The sequence below is a fragment of the Rhinoderma darwinii genome, chromosome 7, assembly GCF_050947455.1.
Source record: "Rhinoderma darwinii isolate aRhiDar2 chromosome 7, aRhiDar2.hap1, whole genome shotgun sequence".
NCBI classification, from domain to species: Eukaryota; Metazoa; Chordata; class Amphibia; order Anura; family Rhinodermatidae; genus Rhinoderma; species Rhinoderma darwinii.
Genome location: NC_134693.1, coordinates 36,446,716 through 36,471,898, shown reverse-complemented (window position 1 = coordinate 36,471,898; position 25,183 = coordinate 36,446,716). Strand labels below are relative to the sequence as shown.

Sequence of the window (25,183 nt, the reverse complement as noted above, 5' to 3'; positions counted from 1 at the left end):
CACTTTGTAATATCTATTATGGCATGGTCAAAGTATAATTTATTGTCAAATAGAAAAATAGGTCAACAGTAATGTCACTTGATGATCAACCCCCCAAGTTTAATAAAACATCTCTCCAGCATGTACTCTAACTCAGCAGTTGATATTTTATTAGGCCTACCTGGCTATAGCAGTGGTGTAATTACTAAGCTGTCAGAATGATAAGTGGGATTAATGGCAGTGTGATGCACTTTAGTCTGTACAGTGCTTAGAGAATTGCAAGATGGTATTATTACACGAACCCGTCCATAGTGGCATATTCACAGTAATAGGGAATATATAGAAATAAATGGCGAAACACTACATTTTGGTACTGTGCTCCCCTCTCCCCCCACCCGGCTTCATTTGCATGTGACATTCGCAGCAGCTGTTTATATGCAAACTGCAGCAGCTCAATAATTAAAAGAGAAATCATTTGGTGAGGATGTTCTCCGCCATAACTAGTAATCTTTGCAATGGCTTTTCTGCTGCCAAGCTGCTTTTTTGTTTTATTCTATTTTGTTTTGTTACCTAGTTGTATAATAAAGAATAAAAAAACCTCTAGTTTAATTATAGCTTTTTGTACTTTTAATGTCTGCCTTATTCATGCTACATGCTTATTAGTTTGTAATGTATAAAAATGATGAGTAAAATGTTTTAACATGATTTATTGAAAGGAAATTATCATGGCAAATTAATCTGATTGAATTCATGCTGAAGTATTTGTAATTGCTAGCTGTGGAGGTAGAACTCTATAAATACATTCTACTTAAAGGGGTATTCATATCTCAGACATTTTATGGCCATAAAACAAAATAGAGAGAGTCAAAAGATTGGTGGCCAGAGACAACTTCACCATGCGGGATGGGGTTCTTGTGACCCCTGGGACCAGCATCCATCAGACATCTTGTGGATATGCCATAAATGTCTGAGATAGGAATATATCACCCTTTAAAGTTAGGGTGACGTTTAAGGAAGGGCAGTGTTTAGATTAATCATTGTTGATTTTTTTTAAATTCTTTTTATTATTTCCTGTAGCTTATATAGTGGCAACATATTCTGCAGGGTTGTTCGGAGATTGTTACCATTCACATCATTCACATGGACTCACAATCTAATTTCCCTATCTCCAACACACATATATGTATATATACACCAGGGCCAGTTTCATAGGAAACCAATTAACCGATAAGTATGTTTTTGTAGTACCTGGAGTAAACCCCCTCAAACTGGAGTAGAACATACAAACCATCAGGTGTTTCCCTTAGTTGGATTTCAGCCAAAATCCCAGTGCTGCTAGAAAACTTACCATTCTTACCCGAAAACTGGATCTCTAAGACATAGTTGGCTTGGCACTGGCTAAATTGAGGAGGTTTACTGCTTTAATTTAAAAACTTTACAGAACAAGGGACATTCTTTATGCATGGAGGAAAGGGTTCCTTACAGTTAGAGTAGTGATACTTTGAATTGTACTACCTCAGAATGTAGAAGAAGTCATGCCAACTAAAATAAAAGCATTAAAAATAGATACAGTACATCATGGCATTAAGAGTTATAACTAAGGTGGGAAGAATGTTGTTTTACTTGTCCAGGGGGATTTGTCTTGCCTTCCCCTGGATCAAACCATGAGGGCTTAGAAAGTTAGATCTCTGTAACTTTGTGTAAACATGTAAAGTAAAAAAAAATAAAGACAGCTGAAATCTTATCAGTTCGTTTCCACAGTCAAAATCTCTAGGTTTTGTATAAACTTGTTTTCAGAATTAAGACTCAGTGAGTGTTTTCCCCTATACAAAAGGGGGCACATTAAACAGTTTGTTCTGATTGGATGAAAAATAAAGGGGGAAGGTGAAAACAAGCTGGAATACTATGGGAATTCTCATAGTGTCTTTTACCTTGCTTAAAATGTTTAATTTTAAGTGGGGTAATAATTATTTTAAATTCTCCTTTCACAGTTCGAATTAGGAATCCACCACAATTATTTTTCTCTTATTCATATAAATTTCTGTTTCCGTTTTAAGCTTTGTTGACATAAGCATCATGCTTTCCGTTGATAACCGAGCCATGACAAATGTATTTTATGACGAATCTTGATGAATACTTACAGATACATTGACTTCTATTGGGGGCCATCAGGTTCTATTGGGGGTTGCAGTATTTTTTATGGCAAGGATACCACTGCAGACTATACTGTTCTTGCCGTAAAAAATACCAAAACTTCTGCCGAAAAGCAATAGACACAAATGTAAACAGGTTTATTTATTACTATTGTTAATTGTCTGTGCACATTGTTTCATATTTTTGTCGGATCTGAATACAGAATGAAATGAGCAAAGCAGGGTTAATAAACTGTGCAATTAATATGATTGCTGTAAACTGTAGAAACTGTGGAATAGTCTTCAAACATGAGTCATATTCTCGGTCTGTTCACTTCAAAGTCAACATTCAACTCATTTGGATTGAGTTGTAGAAGCGTTTCATGTTTCAAGTGCTGTAAATATAAATGTATCTTCAGTGATAATTAGCATGTCTCTTTGTAACTGTAAAATGTTTCAATTTAAGTAAATTACTTTTATAGCACTTAAGGAAATATATATCACCATATTCACCTAACGTCTTCTTAAAACGGCACAATGTACTGCATGTTCTATATGGGAAACTGCCAAATATTCTATCCGAGAATTGTAGAATTTGGGAAGGAATCTCGTGAATGGAAAAAAAATCACTGCGCCCGTCCTCTCTCTGGACAATTGAAATGCAACATATGTGAAAAATTGCCAGTAGGTGGCTAAAAACGTTTTAAAAGAGAAACTATCACTATGACAGTTGTATGAGGATGTCAGACTATTGCCCTAATAAAGCTATACTAGTTAGTGTAGTTGCATCTACTTAACGGCCCCAAAAAGTGCCGAACAGGGGGCTTAAATTGTTCTGTGGAGTCAAATTGTACTTTACATGATCCTCTTCCAATCAATAGCTCTGAAAAAAGAATCATGTGATGCAGCTTATTACCCCCGTTTTTGAGGAGTCCTGGAGTCAGACGTGCAAATTGCATTCCACAGTTCTCCTAGAAATCAACAGGCTGACCGTGTAATGCATGGATTTGTTGGGTCCTCCAGAGCAAGAGACACTCTTTGTAGCAGCTCTTTGTTCTGGCTAATAGATGAGATTCCTAAATGGGGAACTCCTCTCAATTAACAAGGTTTCCTAACAGGGTTTAGAAAATGGATTTTCAAAAGCAGACAATCCCTTTTAATATTCCATTATCTGATTTTCTATTACATCTTAGTTTTTAAAATGTATTTTTTTTTCCATATTGATGCTTGAAGAGTATAAAGAATGACATATTTTGATGGGAGCGCCATTTGTTACCGTCTCTACACTAATAAACTTCATGCATGATTTTTATTATTTTCACAGGATATAGTTAAATATGCTACGAATAAAATTGTCCCTACAGTCTGCAGTGATAAAAGGTGCAAAGTGCTTTATAATTGTCAGTGGCAAAATGACTCGCTAAGCAAATGAAATCTATTTAAATGCAACTGTGTCAGATTGCATGAGCAGCTCTTGGGTGACTGTGCTTCCAGCTGCAATCACTAATGTATTGTCTGTTCACAACTACTGTATGAATGCAGAATTGACCAAGACACTTCAGAGAATGAGATTTATTTATATGGCAACTACTTCCTTCTCTGAGATATTCAGTATGCAAGAGACTTGTATGTTAAGCTATTTAACTTCGCAGTCATAATAATGAGTATCTTTATTTTTATGAAAAGTAGAATTATCCAAGCACTGTGAGCAATAAAAAGAATTTATTTTCAATACTGTCTCTCCAGCAGAGCTTTAAATTTAATTTAGGTGCTTGGTGTAGTGTAAAGTGAATTGACCAAGGTCTCCAGAATAGCACAGTAAGATATGAACCAAGATTCCTGGCATCTTACTATTAACTTCCCTAGAGCAGGATTGACAGAAAAAAATATAAAAATTGATCCAGAACATTAATATTTAGTATTTTAGAGTCTCTTAAGATTCTTTTTAGTTTCACAATAAATGTTCTCTTTATGCGCTTTGGCGCTGTCTCCATGAATTAACATGCCCTCCTTCAACAGCGCATCTAACTGTAGATGTGTACCTCATGCCATGATTGTGTCTAGGAATATTTGAGATAGAATTAGTCTTCATTCGCAAATGCATATAAGTATACAGTATAAACCTTTGTGGCTGCCTCCACTAAGGCCTCATGCGAATGGGCGTATTACGGAATTGTTTTGTATGGATCTGTAATAGAGCACCCACACACTGCTATGACTACCATACTGTACCTCTGTGGACCTCCTATGTCGTACGGAGACAGAGAGTTTTACGGAATCCATAAGAAAAAAAAGTTGTTGCATGTTCCCTCGCTTGCTGACTTACGGAGGTATGCTCCCCGAGTAGCATTACTTCTAGGGAAGAATGTGGCACTTCACTGTGGCCCCATATGGCAGCACTTTAAGAAAAGGGAATCTGCTTACTGAAAAACATAATCTGGTGAACAACTACTATACACTAAATGGCCACTTTATTAGGGGCAACAGACCTTTTACAATTGGAGCTTCTCCATTTTGGAAGCTAGACATGTGACCCCGGAGTGCCACATAAAATCAAGTGAGCACGTTTTCCGTGGATCAGTTTCAGTGTGAATTCACATCAGAATGGGAAAATTGAGGGATCAGAGAAACTTTGAACAAAGCATCGTCATCGGTGCTAGACTAGCCGGTGCCAGTATTTAAAAAACTGACAACCTTATGGGGTTTTCTCATGCAATGATGTTGAGAGTATACCAAAAACGGTGTGATCAGAGAAAAACATCCCGAGAAAGGGAATCCTATGGATGCCAACAACTCGTCAATGAAAGGGGTCAGAGGAGGATGTCAAGAATCAAATCTGACAAACAATCAATCAAATTGCAGCCAAATGCAACGATGGAGCTCCAATTAATTTGGCCGAATGCGCAACTAGTAGTTTCTTAGCATGGATGGGCTAAAACGGCAGACAACCAGCATTAGTTCCATTGCTGTCTAAAGAAAAGGCAAGATTCCAGAGGGCAAAAAACTGCAAACTTTGGATCACTGAGCAATAAAAAAGAAAAAGCCTGGTCAAATGAATCCAGATTTATGTAGCACTGTGCTAATAGGAGGGTCAGAATAAGGTGCAAGCAGCATTAATCTATCAACCCTGGTGTAGGGCATGTTTTCTTGGCACACGCTGAGTCCTTTGATACTTGGACCGTTAAACAATAGGGCTTACCTAACCATTGTGGCCAACCAAGTTCATCCCATCATTGCAGCTGTTTACCATATGGAAAAAGGACATGTTACCAGAATCTATCCTGTCCGCATGGGCCAATATTCCTGCAGAACAATTTCAACAACTAAGGGAATTTATGATTTGACAAATTGATTCCGTTCTGAAGGCCAAAGGACGAGCAAGGCACTGCCAGATAGGTGTCTCTAATAAAGTGGCAATTCAGTGTATGTATTAACCATCACTCAAATATCATGTACCAGTCACTATTATATTATGGAAGGCTGAAAACATAACTATGTGTAACCATCTTTTATTATTCAGTTTCAACTTTAATCTCAAGTGAATCTGATCAGACAAGAAGTAGTATGAGATATATGAATTGTTTTGTTTGATACTTGGCAAAAAAAAATGCGGAAAGCACCAGTAATTTTCTGATCTTGTAACTTTTGTAGATCATGGGCACTTCTGGGCTCTAGGTGCTGCTAGTACTCTTTCCTGGATACTTAAGATAATATATTGAAAAATTAGCTTTAGAGTACAAAATCTATTGATGGGGTTTTCCAGGACTTCCAGTTCTGACTCATGGGACCGAACAGTAGAATGAAGGGTCCCTTTCATAGTTTATATATGCATAACTACACGTCCGTACGTACAGCTGTGCCTGTTATGGCAGCTCTGTCCTGTTAATCTGAATGGAGAGCTAGAACAACATAGATATTAATTACATGGGGAAATATTTCAGATTTGTGCATCAATTCCAGCCTTAAAAGTGATCAACAAATGTAAATATACGACAACTACAATATTTGAAACCCACACCTATTGCTCCACAATTTAAATAGGTTGTCCACCTTGAGCAATTCATTTTTTAGAAGGGTCCATAAACAATAAGGTGGTCAGAGGGTGTCTCCTTGCTGGGACCACCAGCAATCAACTGTAATGTGTGGGACATCCTGGCAACAGAGCCATTGCAGGGGAAGCAATGCACTACTCCAATCCCATTGAAATTAATGAGCTGACCTTAATGTATAGGCATGCCAGGTCCTCCAGATCAAGAGTGCTTTCCACTCAGGCTTAAGGATAAAGGTCCTGAAACCACTCTTAGGCAAAATTCAGATGACCGTAGTATACTTCCGTGTGACGGCCGTTAGAACAACAGGCGTCACACGGACGCATGTATTTCAATGGGAACGTTCACACGGTCGTTATTTCAACGAACCGCGTGAAGGGTCCGTTGAAAGATAGAACATGTCTTATTTTCTTCAGTTTTCACAGATCCCTTGATAGACTCAAGTCGAAGAGGATCCGTGAAAACGGGACCTGCAGGGGTGCAACTCGGAAGTGAAAAATGGCTGTTTGCATTCGTTTGTGTGAATCTAGCCTTAATATATAATTCAGTCAAATTATATTTGGAAACAGATAACCTATTTGCCTCTAAATTATGATGTGGAACTCTAAATAGTAACATTTCCGCACCTATTAGAATATTTACATGAAATATTAATTTGAGAGATGGTTCTCTTTCTTATATGGTTGCTACAAGATTTAGTTGTAGCAGGTGATGTGATGGGGACCATTATTGATTTTTGTATATAATCTAATTTGTTGCATGTAATTCAGTTGTTGAGTTCACAACCTCTCGATTCTAATGGTTTCATTCCTTCACTGTAAGAGAAAATACTTTGCCCTATAAAATATTTATCGCTGTCGCTTGTTTTACAGGTGCCTGAAATGTGCAGATGCTCCTTGTCAAAAGAGCTGCCCAACTAACTTGGATATCAAGTCATTCATCACAAGTATTGCAAATAAGGTAAAACCTTCTAGTATATGTAGCTAATTCTAAGACACTTCCTCTGGGAAATAATTCACAGAATCACATACATTCATGCTGCACATGAAGAAATGTAATGCGATTAAACAGTTTACAAGGCTGAATTTGAAATGAGAATAAAGTCTCATGCACACAAATGTACAGTATTATGGCTCCCTACAACCTCTGAATTGTACAGAGCTTTATTACAGCACCCATAGACCTCTATTGGCTGAGCTGCATTACCAGACATAGCCCTTGTATAAGAGTGGCGCTGTTTCTGGAATAAAGCAGACCCGTTTTTCTAATCCTGGACAACCTCTTTTTACCAATTTTTGATTTTGATCCCTTAAAGATTCCCCATTATGACACTAGAAGAAGAAGGTTGCTATGCAGAAAGGTTGACTGCACATACACCCAGACATGATGTTATGCCGCAGTCCGGGGATGTCCTGAAATTGAAATTTGAGACTATGCTTTCATGCCACACTGTTGTAGTTATGCTAAACAAAGGATTTTTTAAGAATACAATTGAAATACTATTAGAGGATACTTCAGAAGCCATTCAGTAAAGTGAAGCTGGTGAGCTCCCTTTGAATAGAATGATTTTTTTTTTCTGGTGATATTACTTATAATGAACTATTAAATAAAACCAGACTTGTAGTACTTGAAACAGTATTTTTTATATCTTATACCGGCAGCAGTTTAAGTTTCTGCCACCACAGCTCTGATATGTTCAATCTACTGTAAGACTGATGGCTTAAAAATATAGAGTTCAAATCCACTGAGTATAAGTCATAAACAGTCATACGCTGTAGAGAACATTTCATATATTCAATACATATCAAAAAGAGATGTCCAGTCTTGCTTGCGTGATCCTTCATTCAGCCTTGTAGCGCTCCACTATAGTTTAACACACTGTTAACCTAAGCCCTTTGTGCTTTCCAGCAATTGAGTAACAGGCCATGTAAATGCTGCCGCCCCCGACATATTAATCTGGGAGCTCTTTTATTTGAGTACACTGAAGATATCGTGAAAAACAATCACATTGTTTTTGCAGCAATTCCGTTGAAAGTCAAAGGCTTTCCGCTGCGGCAACAACGCACCATTTCATGCGGTTTTTAAGGCAGAAAATGGTGCGTAAAGCTGGCTTTTTCCCAATGTTAGGAGATGGAAACATTCCAAAAATGCAGCAATTCTGCACACTTTCCGTAGCAGCAATTGACATGCTGCGGTCTGAAAAATACGCACCGCAGATCAATTTCAGGATGGAAATTTTAAGCAGCATGTGGATGAGATTTGTTACATCTCAGCCTCTATACTGCTACTGTATTCTGCTGCGTTTTTTCCGTCCAAAATTCCGTCCAGAAAAAACGCGGCAATTCCGCAGCGTGTGGATGAGTCCTTAAGGTGATCCTACAGTTTATATTTCCTCTCTGATAATGACTGGGGTTATATTTACATAGCTGGAATCTTTAGATACATTAGGGGAGATTCAGCAAGGAAAATGGGCTAGAAAAAAAAAGTGGAATACATTATATGTGCCAAATTTATTGTTGGCAATTTATTAAGAGTGGCTTTTCATACACCAGTCTTAATCTAAAGAAAGTTTAAGTTAGACATACCTATTTTATTACGAGGTGCACACCAAAACAATCAAATCTAATCTACCTACGAGCTTGTCACGGCCGTGGTCGCGGACCGCCGCCATTCCTTACCTGGTGACGCCCGCGTCCACACTCTATTGGCTTCCTGCTGGCCTCTCCCTCCTAGGAGACGCCAGCACTCACGGCCGGCTTAGTCCTACTCTCACTGTTAAGGTGCCTTAAAGGGACAATCGTGCGCACAATTTTAAAGTTCCCTAATCAACCCCTGTCCTGACTATAAGAAGGGCTCCACCCTTCCACTCCCTGCCTGGGCATTGTTGTAGTTTTCCCATGTCTGTATTGAAAATGGTCCCTTAGTGTTTTCCTGCTCCCAGTGTTCCCTTGTCCTGCCTGCCTCTTATATCCTGTATCCCGTGCTGTGCCTTGTTCCCGAGCCTGTATAGTACCTGAGCCGTGCCTTGCCCCGCCTGCTGGATTACTCCACGTCTGCTGTCTCCTGTCTTTCCGGATACCATCCGCCACATCTGGCACAATCCATCACCTCCAGCCCCATCTGTCCCAAGTACCCTTGTGCTACACTCCTACCATAGACTTTATGCATAGACCGTGAGTTGGTCAACTGCCTCTCCGCTACAGCGGAGTGGCCTACTGGGTCCACATACCCTTAGATTGTGACAGAGCTGAAGTAGATTTGTGCTATAGTTTAGCTGCCCCACCTGCTAAGCCCTGCCTTTTCTTTTTTTAAAGTGGCGGAGGCAGCGTAAAAGTAGAAAAATCACAAAATCTCCACTTTTGTACACAGAAAACTGGCGTAGAGGGCTTTATAAATACCCCCTTGTGTTTTAGATGCTTTTTACGCCTTTTTTGAAAGGTGGGGACATGGCTAAAAGGAGTAGTAAAATATGCCAAATGTTTTAAAGACGTCTGCTAATATTTTGTTTTGTGAAAACTAATGGTGTATAGGCAGCCATGAGGTGGCCTGAGAAAAAGTGTCTAACATACCTAGCGAGTAGCACCAAATATATTATGCCTAGTGTACTGTTTAGATATATGTTTAGCGCAATTTTTGCCATTACATGGATTCACACACACTGATACTATTGATAAATCTCCCACATTGTATTACTTGATCGCTAAGCTATGTACATTGCATTAACAAGATCAGCAGACCAGCTTGAATAAAGCAAGTCCAACTAGAATTCATTTTACACAAAGAACATCGGTAAATACATTATAGTTTATTCTACACATATGAGATTACATTTTTTGTATTCTTTTCCAAATGAAGGATAATGGGGCACATTTATCAATGTATTTATCAAAGTTTTCTGCGGTAAATGCAGTGAAAAATATGGCGTTGGGCCAAACAGTATGTTTATGAAGCCCCATTGTCGTATTTTCTGTCACATAGAAATGTGCAGTTTAAGTAGGCAGTGATTTAAGGTTGCACTGAGCCTGACTTATTTATCAAAAGTTTCTGACAATAAAATTATTGTAAAAAAGTGCTTCCTCAAAAATTCTGCAGTCTTCTGACCTAAAATTTCCTAGCACTCCTTGCTGACTCAATGTCTGCATTCTTCTTTAGAATTATTTGCATTCTGGCAAGTGCAATCTTTACCAGTCACTGTACTGTAATCTGAAATTCTATTTCCCCCCTGAAATACAGGAGCATAGTTATTCTGAAACGTGAGTCTGACAACAGGCTTGTAGTCTGTTTCCAATAGCAACTAGCAGAATTGTAAATGCAGCTCTAGGCTATAATACAGGCTGTAACTTGGGACCGTACACAAAAGTAATGCAATTGTACACATATTTACCTATTTTCTGTTTTATAAATGGGTTTAAAATGTTTTTCTCAGGCAGTCTGGTATCCATAAGGGCTAATGCTTACCCATTGTCTACAATTTGCCGGCAGACTATTCATAGGCTCTATGAACTCTGTTCAGCATGGTTTTCAAGTTTGTTAATGGCTGTGTGATTATATGAGTAAAACTGCTGTTTACCTGCAAAAGCGTGTGGCCATTAATGGCCGCACTATTCTGCAGGTAAACAGCAGTTTTATTCGTAAAACCACATGGCTATTAACAATCCATGTGAAAACTACCCCGAATCATATCACCGATACCCGGTGGCCCCTTTGTGAGACTTTACTCTTAGGCCTTGTTCACAAAGTGCAGATTTTGCATGCATATTTTTTAAGCATATTTTGATGTGGAAGCCAGTAGTGCCATATTTTCTTTTGTATTGCAATTTTTTGTGAATATGTAGAGAACGGTAGGCCCTACAGAGCTGAAACCTGGTACAAAATATTCGAAAGCACCTGATTTACTTATGTGCCAAATTTGGTGCAGGTTGGTCCAGTCGTTTGGCAGTGCATAAAGGACCGACAGCAGAAATTCATTTTTATATATATATATATATATATATATATATATATATATATATAAAGATTGTTTAGGTTCCGTTCCTGGTTTTGGCTTAAAAATCCATGCAAAATCTGCAGCAAATTGGAACTGTGTGAACAAGCCATATTAGGGATTTTATAATAGGTAATAGATGTGTGGATGTAATTTATAAATCCGAGGCCTCCATCATTTTAGGCCCCATGCACACGACTGTAATTTTAATCCATAATTATGGAATCTGTAATTACGGATGAAATTGTGGACCCATTCATTTCTATTGGCCACAGACACCTTTCCATATATTTACGAATGTGTCCAGGTCGTAGAAATGATCCGCAAAATATAGAAGATGTCCTATTCTTGTCCGCAATTGCGGTACGGACTCGTCCATTGAAGTCTATGGGCACTTCCGCAATTGTGGATGGTTACAGATGTGTATCCGAAGCCGTCGGATCCGTATTTGCGGACAGTAAAAACCCTTATGGCCGTGTGCATGAGGCCTTGGAACAAAAAAAAGGCATACAAGTGCGGAAACAAATCTGTAGAATTTCACTCAACACTTCCTTTGGCCTAATGTCCTAGACCTTGGCTTCAAATCACAGAGACTTGGCATAGTGTATCTACCATAATAACACAAGTCACCTCTTCAGATCCCTCCAATTCTTTAACATTTAATCGCATTGCAGGTTGCATTGCAGTCTCCTCATTTAAGTGGCACATCAGCCATGTACTAAAAAACAGGTGATGCTCACTGCTGGAGTCATTTGATCTAACCCACAACATTTTCTGACAGCTTTGAAAAGTTCAGCTCACTTTCTGAATGACTTACAGTGTAAGGGTATGTGCACACACACTAATTACGTCCGTAATTGACGGACGTATTTCGGCCGCAAGTCCCGGACCGAACACAGTGCAGGGAGCCGGGCTCCTAGCATCATAGTTATATACGATGCTAGGAGTCCCTGCCTCTCCGTGGAACTACTGTCCCGTACTGAAAACATGATTACAGTACGGGACAGTTGTCCTGCAGAGAGGCAGGGACTCCTAGCATCGTATATAACTATGATGCTAGGAGCCCGGCCCCCTGCACTGTGTTCGGTCCGGTACTTGCGGCCGAAATACGTCCGTCAATTACGGACGTAAGTAGTGTGTGTGCACATACCCTAAAAGAGTTGCTTTTTGTGCCAGCAAAGAAACAGTATCACTGAGCTTAGTTGAATTGTCATTTTCTCCAAATGGAGCAGAGCTGACTTTGCCATCAGACTTTTTTGTGTGTTGTAATGGTTTTTAGCTATACCACTCCATTAACTTAAATATGACCAAGCTACAATTCCAGACACTGCCCATGGACCAAGAGTTGCGCTGTTTCTGGAAGAAAAACAACAGTCCTTTTTTTTTTTTATAACCCCTTAACTAGTAGATTTACCTATAATTATTTACCTGTTGAGGATATTTTCTATAATTATTAATGAGGATTTTATTGCATTATGGAGCCATACAACATGGATTGATAATACGGCCGTGTGCTTGAGCCCTTAGTCCATGCTCGCGTGTTCAGGATTTGATGAGGATTTAGGTGCAGATTCCGCACCAAAACCCGGAACAAATCTGCTCACAATCCACATCCAACACAAATGACTGGGGTATTTTATACACAGAAGATATCAGCTCCAAATAATGACCCAGATGTGGATTTTAACATCTGCAGCATGCTCAATATTCCAAACAGAAAAGCTGTGCATTAGCCCATTGAATAAAAGCCTCAGATTTCTGCTGCAAATTCCTTTAAAAATCCACTTCAGATTTGCCTATAGCAGATGCTAGTCATCCAAACTTGGCCGTATTGTGGAACAGGGATCACTCAACTCCCTTCAGTGTGAGTGGTTAGTAGAGACTGATGACATATTCGTTCTTTAGAATGGAGTACATAGGAGAAGGGATGTGTTGATTACATGCTCAATGTTAGAACAGTCTGCTAAGTGTCCAGGCTGCATGAAGTCTCTGTCTCTTAGGCTCTCATATTCAGTATAGCGCTGCAACGCTTCTATTCTAATAAATAGGAGGCACACAGAGAGATATTATACTGAATATGGAAACAGTAATCATAGCCTCTTACTCTGCCTCCATTTCTTCACCTTATGCAAACCATGAAACATGGACACTGTACAGTCTGTGCTGCAATATCTCTGGAGGACTGCAAAATCTAGGGATCAGGTCATTTCTGAAAATGCTCTTCAAAGTAAACCCTGCATTATAATCATTTAAGTTGAACTTTGACCCAGTACGGAGCCAACAGAACTCTGTGTGCCGCCATATGGTGCTCTGCTGGGTGCTCTAAGTTGGAGGTATTCTCCCCTAGTAGCAATTTTAGGGAAGACTACCTCTGTAATATGGCATGCAATGTTTTTTTGTTTCTATTATTGGTTTTCTACTAAATCCTAAAAGGAAGAAAAACCCTCTGTACACCTCTGTATGAAATCAGGACATATGGAGGCACAGTTGAGGCCCCATGTGTTTCTTTGGGTGCCCTTTTTTTGTTCCATATAACACAGAGCCGTAATACGACCATATGGCAGATTTAGCATTGGCATTGTTTCAGTTGTGACTTTGATATATTCCTTCCTTAATGCTTTAATCTGTGCCAACGTTTCTACAACCGTTTCCTGGCATAGAAAAGCTGCAAAAAAGCCCCCCTAAAAAACTTTCCCAGTGTGTATGATAAATGTGATTCATAAAGGTGATGTGAAGAGCGCCTTACCTGCGACCAACGTGGAGCTCCAATCCTGGCACCGCCTAGATGCGGTACGTGATATATGAAATACTAGGATGTAGTCAGTGGACCATGTGTCTTTTTTTCTGGACTAATTGTCAATATCTGAAGAAAAATTTACTTTTCGAACAATCAATCATTAACAAGACCATTTATGTAGGTCATTTCTCAACACACTGTAACAATATACTGTAAGACAATTGTTTTCAGTTTATTTAACTTTAGTCAACTTTTATATGTGGTGTTATGTTTTATTTTCCGTCTTTATTTTATTTTATTTTTTTAGGCCATATGCTGTACTGTGCTAAATGTACTACCTATTAAAAACTCATATCAGAGCAATTAGATGAATGAGAAGATGGCATGGAGGTCTTTCTGGTGTCAGTTTGAACACTGTAATAGAAAGAATGACAGATGGCTACACTTTCTATCCTGTTAATTATACAGTGAATGTGTAGGGGTGAAAGACAATGATTAGGGATAGTGTTTTATCATTTAGGAACCCGGCTGTGCTGCTTTTTAAAGTAAAACCTGCACTTTTTACTTGTAATTTTGTTTTATGTAAGATTTACTATCATAGATCTGACATACTCTAGCAAGTCAAGTGAAGGATGGGGTTAATGTGTTTTCAGAAATGTTTATGATCTGCTAATCCCGAATTATGGAAAGATTAACTGATTTTAAATAAGAAGTAACATATGACCTTGTATGCATTAAGGGATTTTAGAGCTTACTTAAGATTTTATACCTTTAGTACCTGTTAAGAGCAGCAAAATCCTTTAATAATCGTCTTCAGTTTTATTAAACGGCATCCAAATTTGCTACAATCAAGAACTATTTTGCTTTTCGAACATGTCAGAATTTTCTCTTAAGCTTTTTATCTTTTAATACCAAAATCTTGGGTGAGATCCCATGGCAGAAAACACTTAAAGCAGACTTATATTTAGTTAACAGGTCAATTTTATGCAATAAACTGATGACAATGACTTCCAAAATTAGTGTAGCACAGTGGTAGCACTAAAATCACCTGAATGGCAGTGAATGTGAATAAAAAAGACGAAACTACATCCCAAATTTTACACTGCACACACATACAGTAGACTGTATCCTGACGTCAGGTTGGTATGTAAAGTAAAATTGCATAAATGGTATTCACAAATACTAGAGGTATAAAGAAGCCCCTAGGCCAAATGCAAAATCTGCAAAATAGGGCCCCTTCCTACCATGTGCTATTTATAATACTGGCGTCCTCTTATGTGGCAGATGGGCCCTTAGGCCACTCGAACATCAGGCCCCATGTACAACTACTACCTCTGAACCCCCTATAGCTACACCCCTGTATGTAGTGTTTACATTCTTGTTTCCAGTTTTACTTTATTTTTCATCTGAAGGAGAGTGTAAGAAATTTCATTTTCCCTTACAGTTTTACCAACACTAAAAGCTAAAATATAGAATGGATCTAACTGAATCTGACAAGTTTACATCCATCTTTTAGTGCAGGCTGGATCATATATCCTCGCTTATAACGTTAGTATTTGTAGCATCTCAATAAATAAAATCTAAATTGAACGCCATGTTGAATGAAATAGAGAAACATGCTAAGAATGTTTTTTCCTCCTTACATTCCCTTTACTTGTCAGGCTAGATAATTCTGTCTAACATATTACTTTTACACATGTACCATACGAATTTACAGCAGAATCTACTCTCCACTACTTCCATGTTACTACAGTACTTTAAACTGAATATTCACTCTTTAGGCTGAGTTCACATGGGGCGGATACGCTCTCTTTTCCGCAGGGAATTCGGTGCAAAAAACCACACCAAACTGTGATGCAGTTTTTCACCCGGAATGTCCGCTGCAGAAAAATGCAGTACTTAGCACTGCTAGCAGGCCGGCCTCCTGGGATGACGTTTCATCCCAGGAGACCACTGCAGCCTGTGATTGGCTGCAGCGGCGGTCACATAAGATGAAGTGTCATCCCAGGAGGCTGGCCCTCTGACATCATCCAGGCTGGCCTCTGTGACCATGTAACCACTGCTACAACCCATGACTGGTTGCAGTGGTGGTCACATGGGATGAAACATCATCCCAGGAGGCCGCGCTGGAGGGAGGAACACAGACTTCTGGGTAAGTATAAGATGTTTTTTTTTTAACTTGCGTTTTTTGTGGCGGGTTCTCAGTGATTCCGCGGCAAAAATGCAACTACTGCTATTTGTTGTGGGTTTCACCTCCCCATTGAATTCAATAGGGAAAACCCGCAACAACTAAACAGCGTTTACGTAAATACAATTGACATGCTGCGGAATAAAATTCTGCACTGCAGGTCAATTTCTAAATGTTTTTTCCGCTCAGTATTTACGCAGCGTGTGGAAGAGATTTGTTTTATCTCATCCACTTTGCTGCTACTGTATTTGCTGCGGGTTTTTCGCAGTATTTACACAACGTGTGAACTGACACTTAAAGGGGTTTTACCATCTTGGACATCTTGGATATTTATGGCATATCCATAAGATATGCCATAAATGTCCGATAGATGCGGGTCCCACCTCTGGGACCCGCGTCTATCTCTGCAATGGCAGATAAAGAAATGGCAACAGCACACTGCGAACACTAATGTGTAAACACTTTTTGATCAAAATGTGCACTAAGAACCTCCCTATTTGTAAGTAGATTTAGCAGTAATGCGTATTTATTTTATGCTGTTCAAACTTTTGTTGTGTTTATCTCTACAATGGGGCCACCTAAACCCTGTTCTACCTTGCTCGGCTCCTCTGCCTCCCGGCCACTTCCTGGTTAGGTGGTCTGGAGTTATGGAAACAGCCGAGTGCTTGCTGCGCTACGCTATTTCCATAACTCCCATAGAAGTGAATGGAAGTTGCTGAAACAGGGTAGCACGGCGAGCTATGTTGTTTCCGTAACTCCCAACCGCCTAACCAGGAAGTGGCAGAGAGGCAGCAGGAGTCGAGTAAGCTAGGACAGGGTTTAGGGGGCCCCGTTCTAGAGAGAGGTGTGGGTCCCAATGGTGGGACCCACATCTATCGGATGTTTATGGCATATCCTGTGGATATGCCATAAACGTCCAAGATGGGAAAACACCTTTAACACCATTTAATTTTCAGGTAAAAATTTTTGTGCTACTAGTATTCATAATCCATTTTATAGGGGCATTATACTGTATGGGGAAGCATTGTGGGGCATTATACTGTATTGTGGCAGCTATAGGGGCATTTTACTATATGGGGCAGCTATGGGGCATTATACTGTTTAGGGCAGCTATGTTGGCATTATACTGTATGGGGCATCTATGGGGGCTTTATACCATATGGGATAGCTATGGTAGCTTTATACTGTATGGGGCAGCTATGGGGGGCTTTATACTGTAAGGGCAGCTATGGGGACATTATACTGTATGTAGGCAGCTATGGGGAGTTATACTGTATGGGGCAGCTATTGGGCATTATACTGTCGGAGCAACTACGGGGGCATTATACAGTGTAGTGGCATAAATGGGGGCATTATACTGTGTGGGAGGAACTATAGGGGCATTACACTGTATCGGAGCAGTTATGGGGCATTATACTGTGTGGAGCGTAGTTATGGGGGCAATTTACTGTGTAAAGGCAGCTATAGGGGCATTATACTGTGTGGGAGCAGCTATGGGGCATTCTACAGTGTGGGAGGCACTATAGGGGCATTATGCTGTGTAGGAGGCACTATAGGGACATTATACTGTATGGGGACACCTATAGGGGCACTATACTGTGGGGGCACTAATAGGTCATTATACTATGTAGAGGCAGCTATGCGGGCATTATTCTGTGTGGGGAGGCATTATAGGGGCAAAATATTGTGTGGGGGCCACTAAGGGGTCATTATACTGTGTGGGGTTCACTGGGGGGGTCATTATACTATGTGGGGGCACTAATGGGTTATTATACTGTGTGGGGGCAGCTATGGAAGCATTATTCTGTGTGGGGGAAACAATAGGGGCATTATCCTGTGTGGGAGCAGCTATAGGGGCATTATCCTGTGTGGGGGCAGCTATAAGGTCATTATACTGTGTGGGTTGGGGCCCACTCAAATGTGTTTCACCCCCCTGTGCTAAAGTTATAGCTATGCCACTGTGCATAACACTTTTTGAGTTAAATCAGAGCTCTATAAATCTATGTGTAAAGAGCTCCTTCTAGTGGTGGTTGTGAACAGCCAGAATTTCAGCTTTCAACTTTATGGCATGGGATTTGGAGCTTTGTTAGGCTTCGTTCACATCTGCGTTGGGGTCCCTTTCTGACATTCAGTCGGAGGTTTCCGACAGAAAGGGACCCTGAGCATACACAAACTGACACCGACAGAAACCAGTCGACTACGCTATTGCTTCCGGCACAACGACGGGCCCGATGCACAACAGACACATATGGAAACCATGGGCACCGGATCCGCCACCATTGAAATCAATGGTGATGGAAACGGAAATCTCTAGTTTCCGTCGGTGTCAGTTTGTGTCTGCTTAGGGTCCCGTTCTGACGGAAACCTCAGACGGAACGTCAGAACGGGACCTTAACACAGATGTGAATGAAGCCTATTAGAGAAACGGAACTGAAACACTTATAAAGATATATTTTGAAATTAATCAGCACAGATTTCTGGAAATATTTAGATTAAAAAACATCTAAATATTGTTTAAAGGTGAGCATTCACTTTCAAGGGGGCCACTCATCTTCCAATGTTCTATCAAACAGTTATTTACAGAAACCTTATGTTCATTTTTACTTTTGTAATATTCACAGTAGTTTTTCTTGTGCTTATTGCAGTTTTGCTGGCATTTTAAATCCATTAATGCTGGGCAAGCGCTCTCAAGGCATAAAAATACAAAGGTTTATTATCTGTATTTTTAATTACTGTCAATTACAACACATGCTAGATTATATAAAAGAGCTATGCATTGGTAGTGCATGATTTTTTTTAATATATATGTTTTTCTAATTTATTTTTTTAAACATCATTAACTGTTACATTTCTGGAGACCGTCCTCCACCTTTTATCTGTTCACAGCAGGAGAAGGATGCTTTACAGTCGAGTCAACACAAGAATTTAAGCAGATAACGCCTTACCATGCTTTGTATCTGCTGTCTACACTCTTCTTTCTGTCTTATTTGAGGGAGTATAATAGACTTGTCATTCTGTCATTAATTCCGTGCCTACTACTAGGGATAGTGGACTTATAAAATTCAATTTTACTGTATTCTGTAAAAAGAGAAGCTACTCTAGTGCATTGTAGCCTATTTGGCCACTAAACATCAGCATTTGGGAAAACTGCAGGATTTCCTAATTTATTTTTATATGGATAGGAAACCTTGCTCTCTACCCTATGATCAGAAATTAAAATACATTGTCCACGGGGCTGCTTCAATGGGGTCTTCGCCACCATCAGTATTTTATTTGTGGAGGTCCAACTCTTGGCACCCCGCCAAAAACTCTTTTGAAGGGGCAGCAGTGCTTGTCGGAGCGCTGCTTTCCCTTAATGCCCTTTACTGTTCAATAACGACACACTTGTTATGTGCAAACCTTGGATAAGGCTGTAATATTGCGAACCGCCGCTACAAATGTGTCGGCTTTGACAGTATTAAGTAGCATAAGTGATAAAGGGAAAGCAGTGCGCATACGAGCGCTATGGCCCATTCAAAACAGCTGATTTGCGAGGGTGCCGAGAGTCAGACCCCCACCAATCAGATATGGATGGCCTATCCAAAGACCATCAGTTTTTTCTCTTTGGATAAAACTTAACTTATTAAGCAATTGCTCAGTTTTGTGTAGTTTAAACATGTCAACTTTTACACTCATGTTTTTCCTTATGAAGACACCATGAAACAGTTGTTTGTTTTTTTAACCACAGAGATATATAACGGTAACAGACAATTGTTCTATTCAGGTTGTTTCAGGTCATGTCACATTAGATAGACGTAGTTCCATGTGGTGGACAAAATAACAAAAGCAATGTGCATCAACGTGAAATCCATTGCTTTCTTATTAGCATGTCTTTGTAATGCTTTACAGTAAAGCATGAAAATGAAATTCTGATGAAATGTCAGCAGGCATCAGCAACATGTCCAGAATCTGCTACATTTCTATCTTTAGGATTACAGGTATGAGAAGCTGTAGTAAGAAGTCCAAAGTTGGGAGTGATAGCATCAGGCAAAAAAAAGAGTGCTGAAACCTCGACTTAGAAATCATTGGTGTCTCCAGAAGGCCTAATATAAACTGGTCATACACAGTAAGCAAAGCATTTAATGGCAACCCCCCATTTTTTTTAATTCTATGTTAATTGAGCGGGGGCTCAGGACCCTCATCTATTTGCCACAGGGAAAAGTGGTTGCAAAGAGTTTCTCTTGCTTTGGAGCACCCAACATGTCTGTACATTCATGAATTGTCCATTAATTTCAGTGGGCACTGTGTAATCCTTAATTTCCCCTGTGGTGGTGCTGTAGGAGAAATAAAACTTGCTCACTGGATGTCCTAGTAGTCAGACATCCTGTAAAGTGGATAACTCCTTATTATCAGTTTCTCCACTTTATGGGCCCTATAGCAATGTCATAGCCTGACTAAATGATGGGTTAGCAGATTAAATGTAACAGCGTTGTTTTACATTTTTTATATTTTTAAATTTGGTCTTGACCTATTTAGGTCGGTTTCACACATAGCGTAATGGAATTGTTTTCGGTGGTGTTTTTTGCAGCGTTTTATTTTGTTTTGGTTAAATATTAGATGTTATATGTTTAAATTGAAATATGAGAATTCCTACTTATACAGTTAGGTCCAGAATCATTTGGACAGTGACACAACCTTCGTGATTTTGGCTCTGCATGCCAGCACATTGGATTTGAAATGAAACAACTGCAATGCAATTGAAGTGTAGACTTTCAGGTTTAATTCAAGGGGTTGAACAAAAATATCCTGTGAAACATTTAGGAATTGCAACCATTTTTCTACACAGCCGCCTCATTTCAGGGGCTCAAAAGTAATTGGACAAATTAACATTACCATAAATAATACTTTTTTTTAATACTTTGTAGAGAATCCTTTGCAGGCAATGATTGCCTGACGTCTGTAACCCATGGACATCACCAAACGCTGGGTTTCCTCCAGGGGCGTAACTAGGAAAGACAGGGCCCCATAGCAAACTTTTGACTGGGGCCCCCCCTCCCCTGGGTGTCACACAACCCCCCCTTGTAGATAGTGCCTTTTTTACAGCCCCCCCTGTAGATCGTGCCATACCGCCCCCCTGTAGGTAACGCCATTCAGCCCCCCCTGTAGGTAATGCCATACAGCCCCCCCTGTAGATGGCACCATACAGCCCCCCTGTAGGTAGCGCCATACAGCTCCCCCTGTAGGTAACGCTATACAGCCCCCCTGTAGGTAACACCATACAGACCCCCCCTGTAGGTAACGCTATACAGCCCCCCCTGTAGGTAACGCTATACAGCCCCCCTGTAGGTAACGCCATACAGACCCCCTGTAGGTAACGCTATACAGCCCCCCTGTAGGTAACGCTATACAGCCCCCCCTGTAGGTAAAGCCATACAGCCCCAACCCCCCCAAAAAAATCCGACCTATAGTGTGTCCTACAAAAGACATGTATCCCCTATCCACAGGATAGGGGATACATGTGTGATCGCTGGCAGCGATAGGGAGAACGGGGGACCGAAAATCCCCCGAAGTTCTCCATGACTAACCTCTGACTTCCGGAGTCTGCGCAGCTCAATAAAAATGAAAGGAGTGCTGGTCACGCATGCGCACAAGCGCGACTAGCGCTCCAATCATTTCTACGGAGCTGCCGACACAGACCCCGGAAGTCCGAGGTTTGTGAGGGAGAACTTCAGGTGACTTTCGGTCCCCTGTTCTCCCTATCGCTGCCAGCGATCACACATGTATCCCCTGTGGATAGGGGATACATGTCTTATGTAGGAACAACCCCTTTAATGGCAGAGCGGGGAGATACCTCCCTGCTCTGCCGTAGTGTTCCTTGGCGTCGCGCTGTAGTAGCCATAGCGGCAGCTAGCGGAGCCTCCGGCCATGGTGGGGGCCCGTGCCGGCCGGCGACACGGGCCCCTTCATGCCGCGGGCCCCATAGCAGCCGCTACAGCTGCTACAGCAGTAGTTATGCCACTGGTTTCCTCCTTTGTGATGCTTTGCCAGCCTTTACTGCAGCTGTCTTCAGTTGTTGCTTGTTTGTGTGTCGTTCTGCCTTAAGTTTTGTCTCAAGAAAGTGAAATGCATGCTCGATCGGGTTGAGATTTGGTGATTGACTTGGCCATTGCAGAATATTCCACTACTCTGCCTTATAAACTCCTGGGTTGCTTTCGCAGTGTGTTTTGGGTCATGGTCCATCTGTACTGTGAAGCGACGTCCAATCAACCTTGCTGCATTTGGTTGAATCTGAGCAGAAAGTAAATCTCTGAACACTTCAGAATTCTTCCGGCTTCTTCTGTCTTCAGTCACATCATCAATAAACACTAGTGACCCAGTGCCTTTGGCAGCCATGCATGCCCATGCCACCACACTGCCTCCACCATGTTTTACAGAAGATGTGATGTGCTTTGGATCATGAGCCGTTCCAACCCTTCTCCATAATTTCTTCCTTCCATTATTCTGGTACTTAGTTTCATGCTGTTCCAGAACTCGGCTGGCTTCTTTACATGTTGTTTGTGAAAGTCTAATCTGGCCTTTCTATTTTTGAGGCTGATTAATGGATTGCACCCTGTGGTGAACCCTCTGTATTTGCTCTCATGAAGTCTTCTCTTTATGGTAGACTCCGATACTGATACACCTACTTCCAGGAGTGTCATGCGCTTGGGTAGATATTGTGAAGAGGTTTTTCTTCACCATGGAAAGGATTCTGTGATCATCCACCACTGTTGTCTTCTGTGGATGTCCAGGTCTTTTGGAGTTCACGAGATCACCGGTGCGCTCTTTTTTTTTTTTTTCAAGAATGTACCAAACTGTTGATTTGGCCACTCCTAACATTTGTGCCATCTCTGCTGGATTTTTTTCAGCCTAACGATGGCCTGTTTCACTTGCATTGAGAGCTCCTTTGACCTCATGTTGTGGGTTCACAGCAACAGCTTCCAAATGCAAATGCCACACCTGGTATCAACTCCAGACCTTTTACCTGCTTAATTGATGATGGATTAATGAGGGAATAGCCCATGCAGCCCAATAAATAGCTTTTGAGATAACTGCCCAATTACCTTTGGTCCTTTGAAAAAGAGGCAGCCACATATTAAAGTGCTATAACTCCTAAACCCTTCCTCAGATCAGGGAGTGAGTACCCTCAAATTAAAGCACTTTAAGCTCATATTGATTATATATCTGTATATTCAATATGTTTTGGTAAGCAGTAGCATTACCAGGGTGGGAAGGGCCACTGTTCTTGGCCTTTTCCAGCCCAATAATACCAGCCTGCGGCGGCCCCAGTAGCCGATCTTCACTACAGATGGTCGGGTACTGGATCGTACCCGGCTCTACCCAGTATCCCTGGTGGTGGTGGGTAACGGGGTAATAATGGAGATAAGTGTTAGCCTCTGCACCGGCTAACACTAAGCCTCGCCTTAGTAATGGAAGCTGTCAATCAGTCAGCGGCCATTACTGAGGTGGTAGTAGTGAAGTTTAAAAGAAAATACAAAGATATAGAAAAAATATTATATTTTTAAATAAAAACCACACACAACCCTCATTAACAATTTTATTGAAAATAAAAAAAGCCGTCATCGAAGTAGTCCTCGAATCCGACATAGTCCATCGACCGAACCTGTAAAAAAACACAAACACACAAAAAAAAACATTAGTAACACGTGGTAGGCTTAGATACAGGGCCCATGTGTGATACTGTCTGTTAGACCATGTATCTAAGCCTACCACAAGGCAGCCTTAGATACAGGACCCCACAGATCGTAATCTTGTACTGTATAGGATAACTGTCTGCTGGGGTCCTGTATCTAAGCCTGCCTTGTGGTTCAGAAAATCTGGTCTGCAATGTAATTAAAGGTAGAATCAAATCCTCTTCTAAAGTGACATTCAGATTCAGCAAGTTTAAATGAAAACAGGTCTTTAACAGCATTTTTCTTCCAATGCAGGGATATTGATTCTACATATTTAATGGTGTTTCCTAAAGTCCTGATTTGCATGCGAGTGAGGCAGTGTTTCTAAATGATCCATGTGGATCCAGCGCTGTCTGCTTGCCTCTGATTATAGATGTCTTTTTAAACCTCTGCTTCTGTTGTCTCGGTTACCTGAGCCGTCTTTATTGACATTTTGATGAAGGGAAGTGCAGAACAGGCTATGTGGTTATTTTAGCGATGAGACTAATGTGAAGAAAAGATTATAGAAACTAGGAAGCAAAATACATTTCTGTTTATTGTCTCTGCAGCGGTAAAACGTGTGACCATAATACATAGTATTATATTATTTATTTGTGAAGGCAATATAAAATATACAAAAATTTCCTTTTTATATTTTTGGACACAAAAGCCCTGTTCACACAGAGTTTTTTTGCAGGCAGAAAAATCTGATTTTGCCCTGGCTGCACTTTCTTTGCCGCATTTTTTGCGGTGTTTATCAGCCACGACAATTGAGCGCCACTGGCAAAAAATGCTGTGAAAATCCCTTTTTCTGCAAACGTTTCTTTTCCATTTTTACTTGTGGGAAAAAATTCTCTACCTCCCATTGAAATCAATGGGAGGCGATTTCAGATTTTTTTGGCACTGTTTCTGACATGGTTTTCTCGTCAAAAACTGTGAATTAGCCTTTAGGGTGAATTCACACATTGAGTATTTAGAATTTCAGTTGCTGTATCTACACATATATTTTGCAACAAGGCAAGTACAATGTAAGAGAATGGGGTTTTAACAAACCCCATTTACTTAAAGAGGCTCTGTCACCACATTATAAGTGCCCTGTCTTCTACATAATGTGATCGGCGCTGTAATGTAGATAACAGTGGTTTTTATTTACAAAAACGATACATTTTGACAGTTATGACCTATTTTAGATTTATGTTAATGACTTTCTTAATGCCCAAGTGGGCGTTGCAAAGAGTTACCAATTAGTGTCATACACTTCTCTCCATTCATTTACTCAGCACATAGTGATCTTGCTAGATCATGATGTGCTGTCACTTACTCACACATTAATGTTACTGAAGTGTTTTGAGGGTGAATAGACATCGCTTCCAGCCAGGACGCGATGTCTATTCACAATCCTGATACTTCGGTAACGTTTGTGTGG

General features: G+C 40.5%; 1 protein-coding gene across 3 annotated transcripts in view; it reads left to right on the top strand.

The window, feature by feature from the left end:
- The window catches only part of DPYD (dihydropyrimidine dehydrogenase), a 751,325-nt gene that overhangs the window by 164,462 nt on the left and 561,680 nt on the right, over window positions 1-25,183 (top strand). For all 3 annotated transcript variants that reach the window (XM_075833172.1, XM_075833173.1, XM_075833174.1), the window contains exon 4: window positions 7,033-7,120. In XM_075833172.1, coding sequence (XP_075689287.1) covers window positions 7,033-7,120 — 88 coding nt within the window. The remainder of the gene's footprint in view (window positions 1-7,032; window positions 7,121-25,183) is intronic.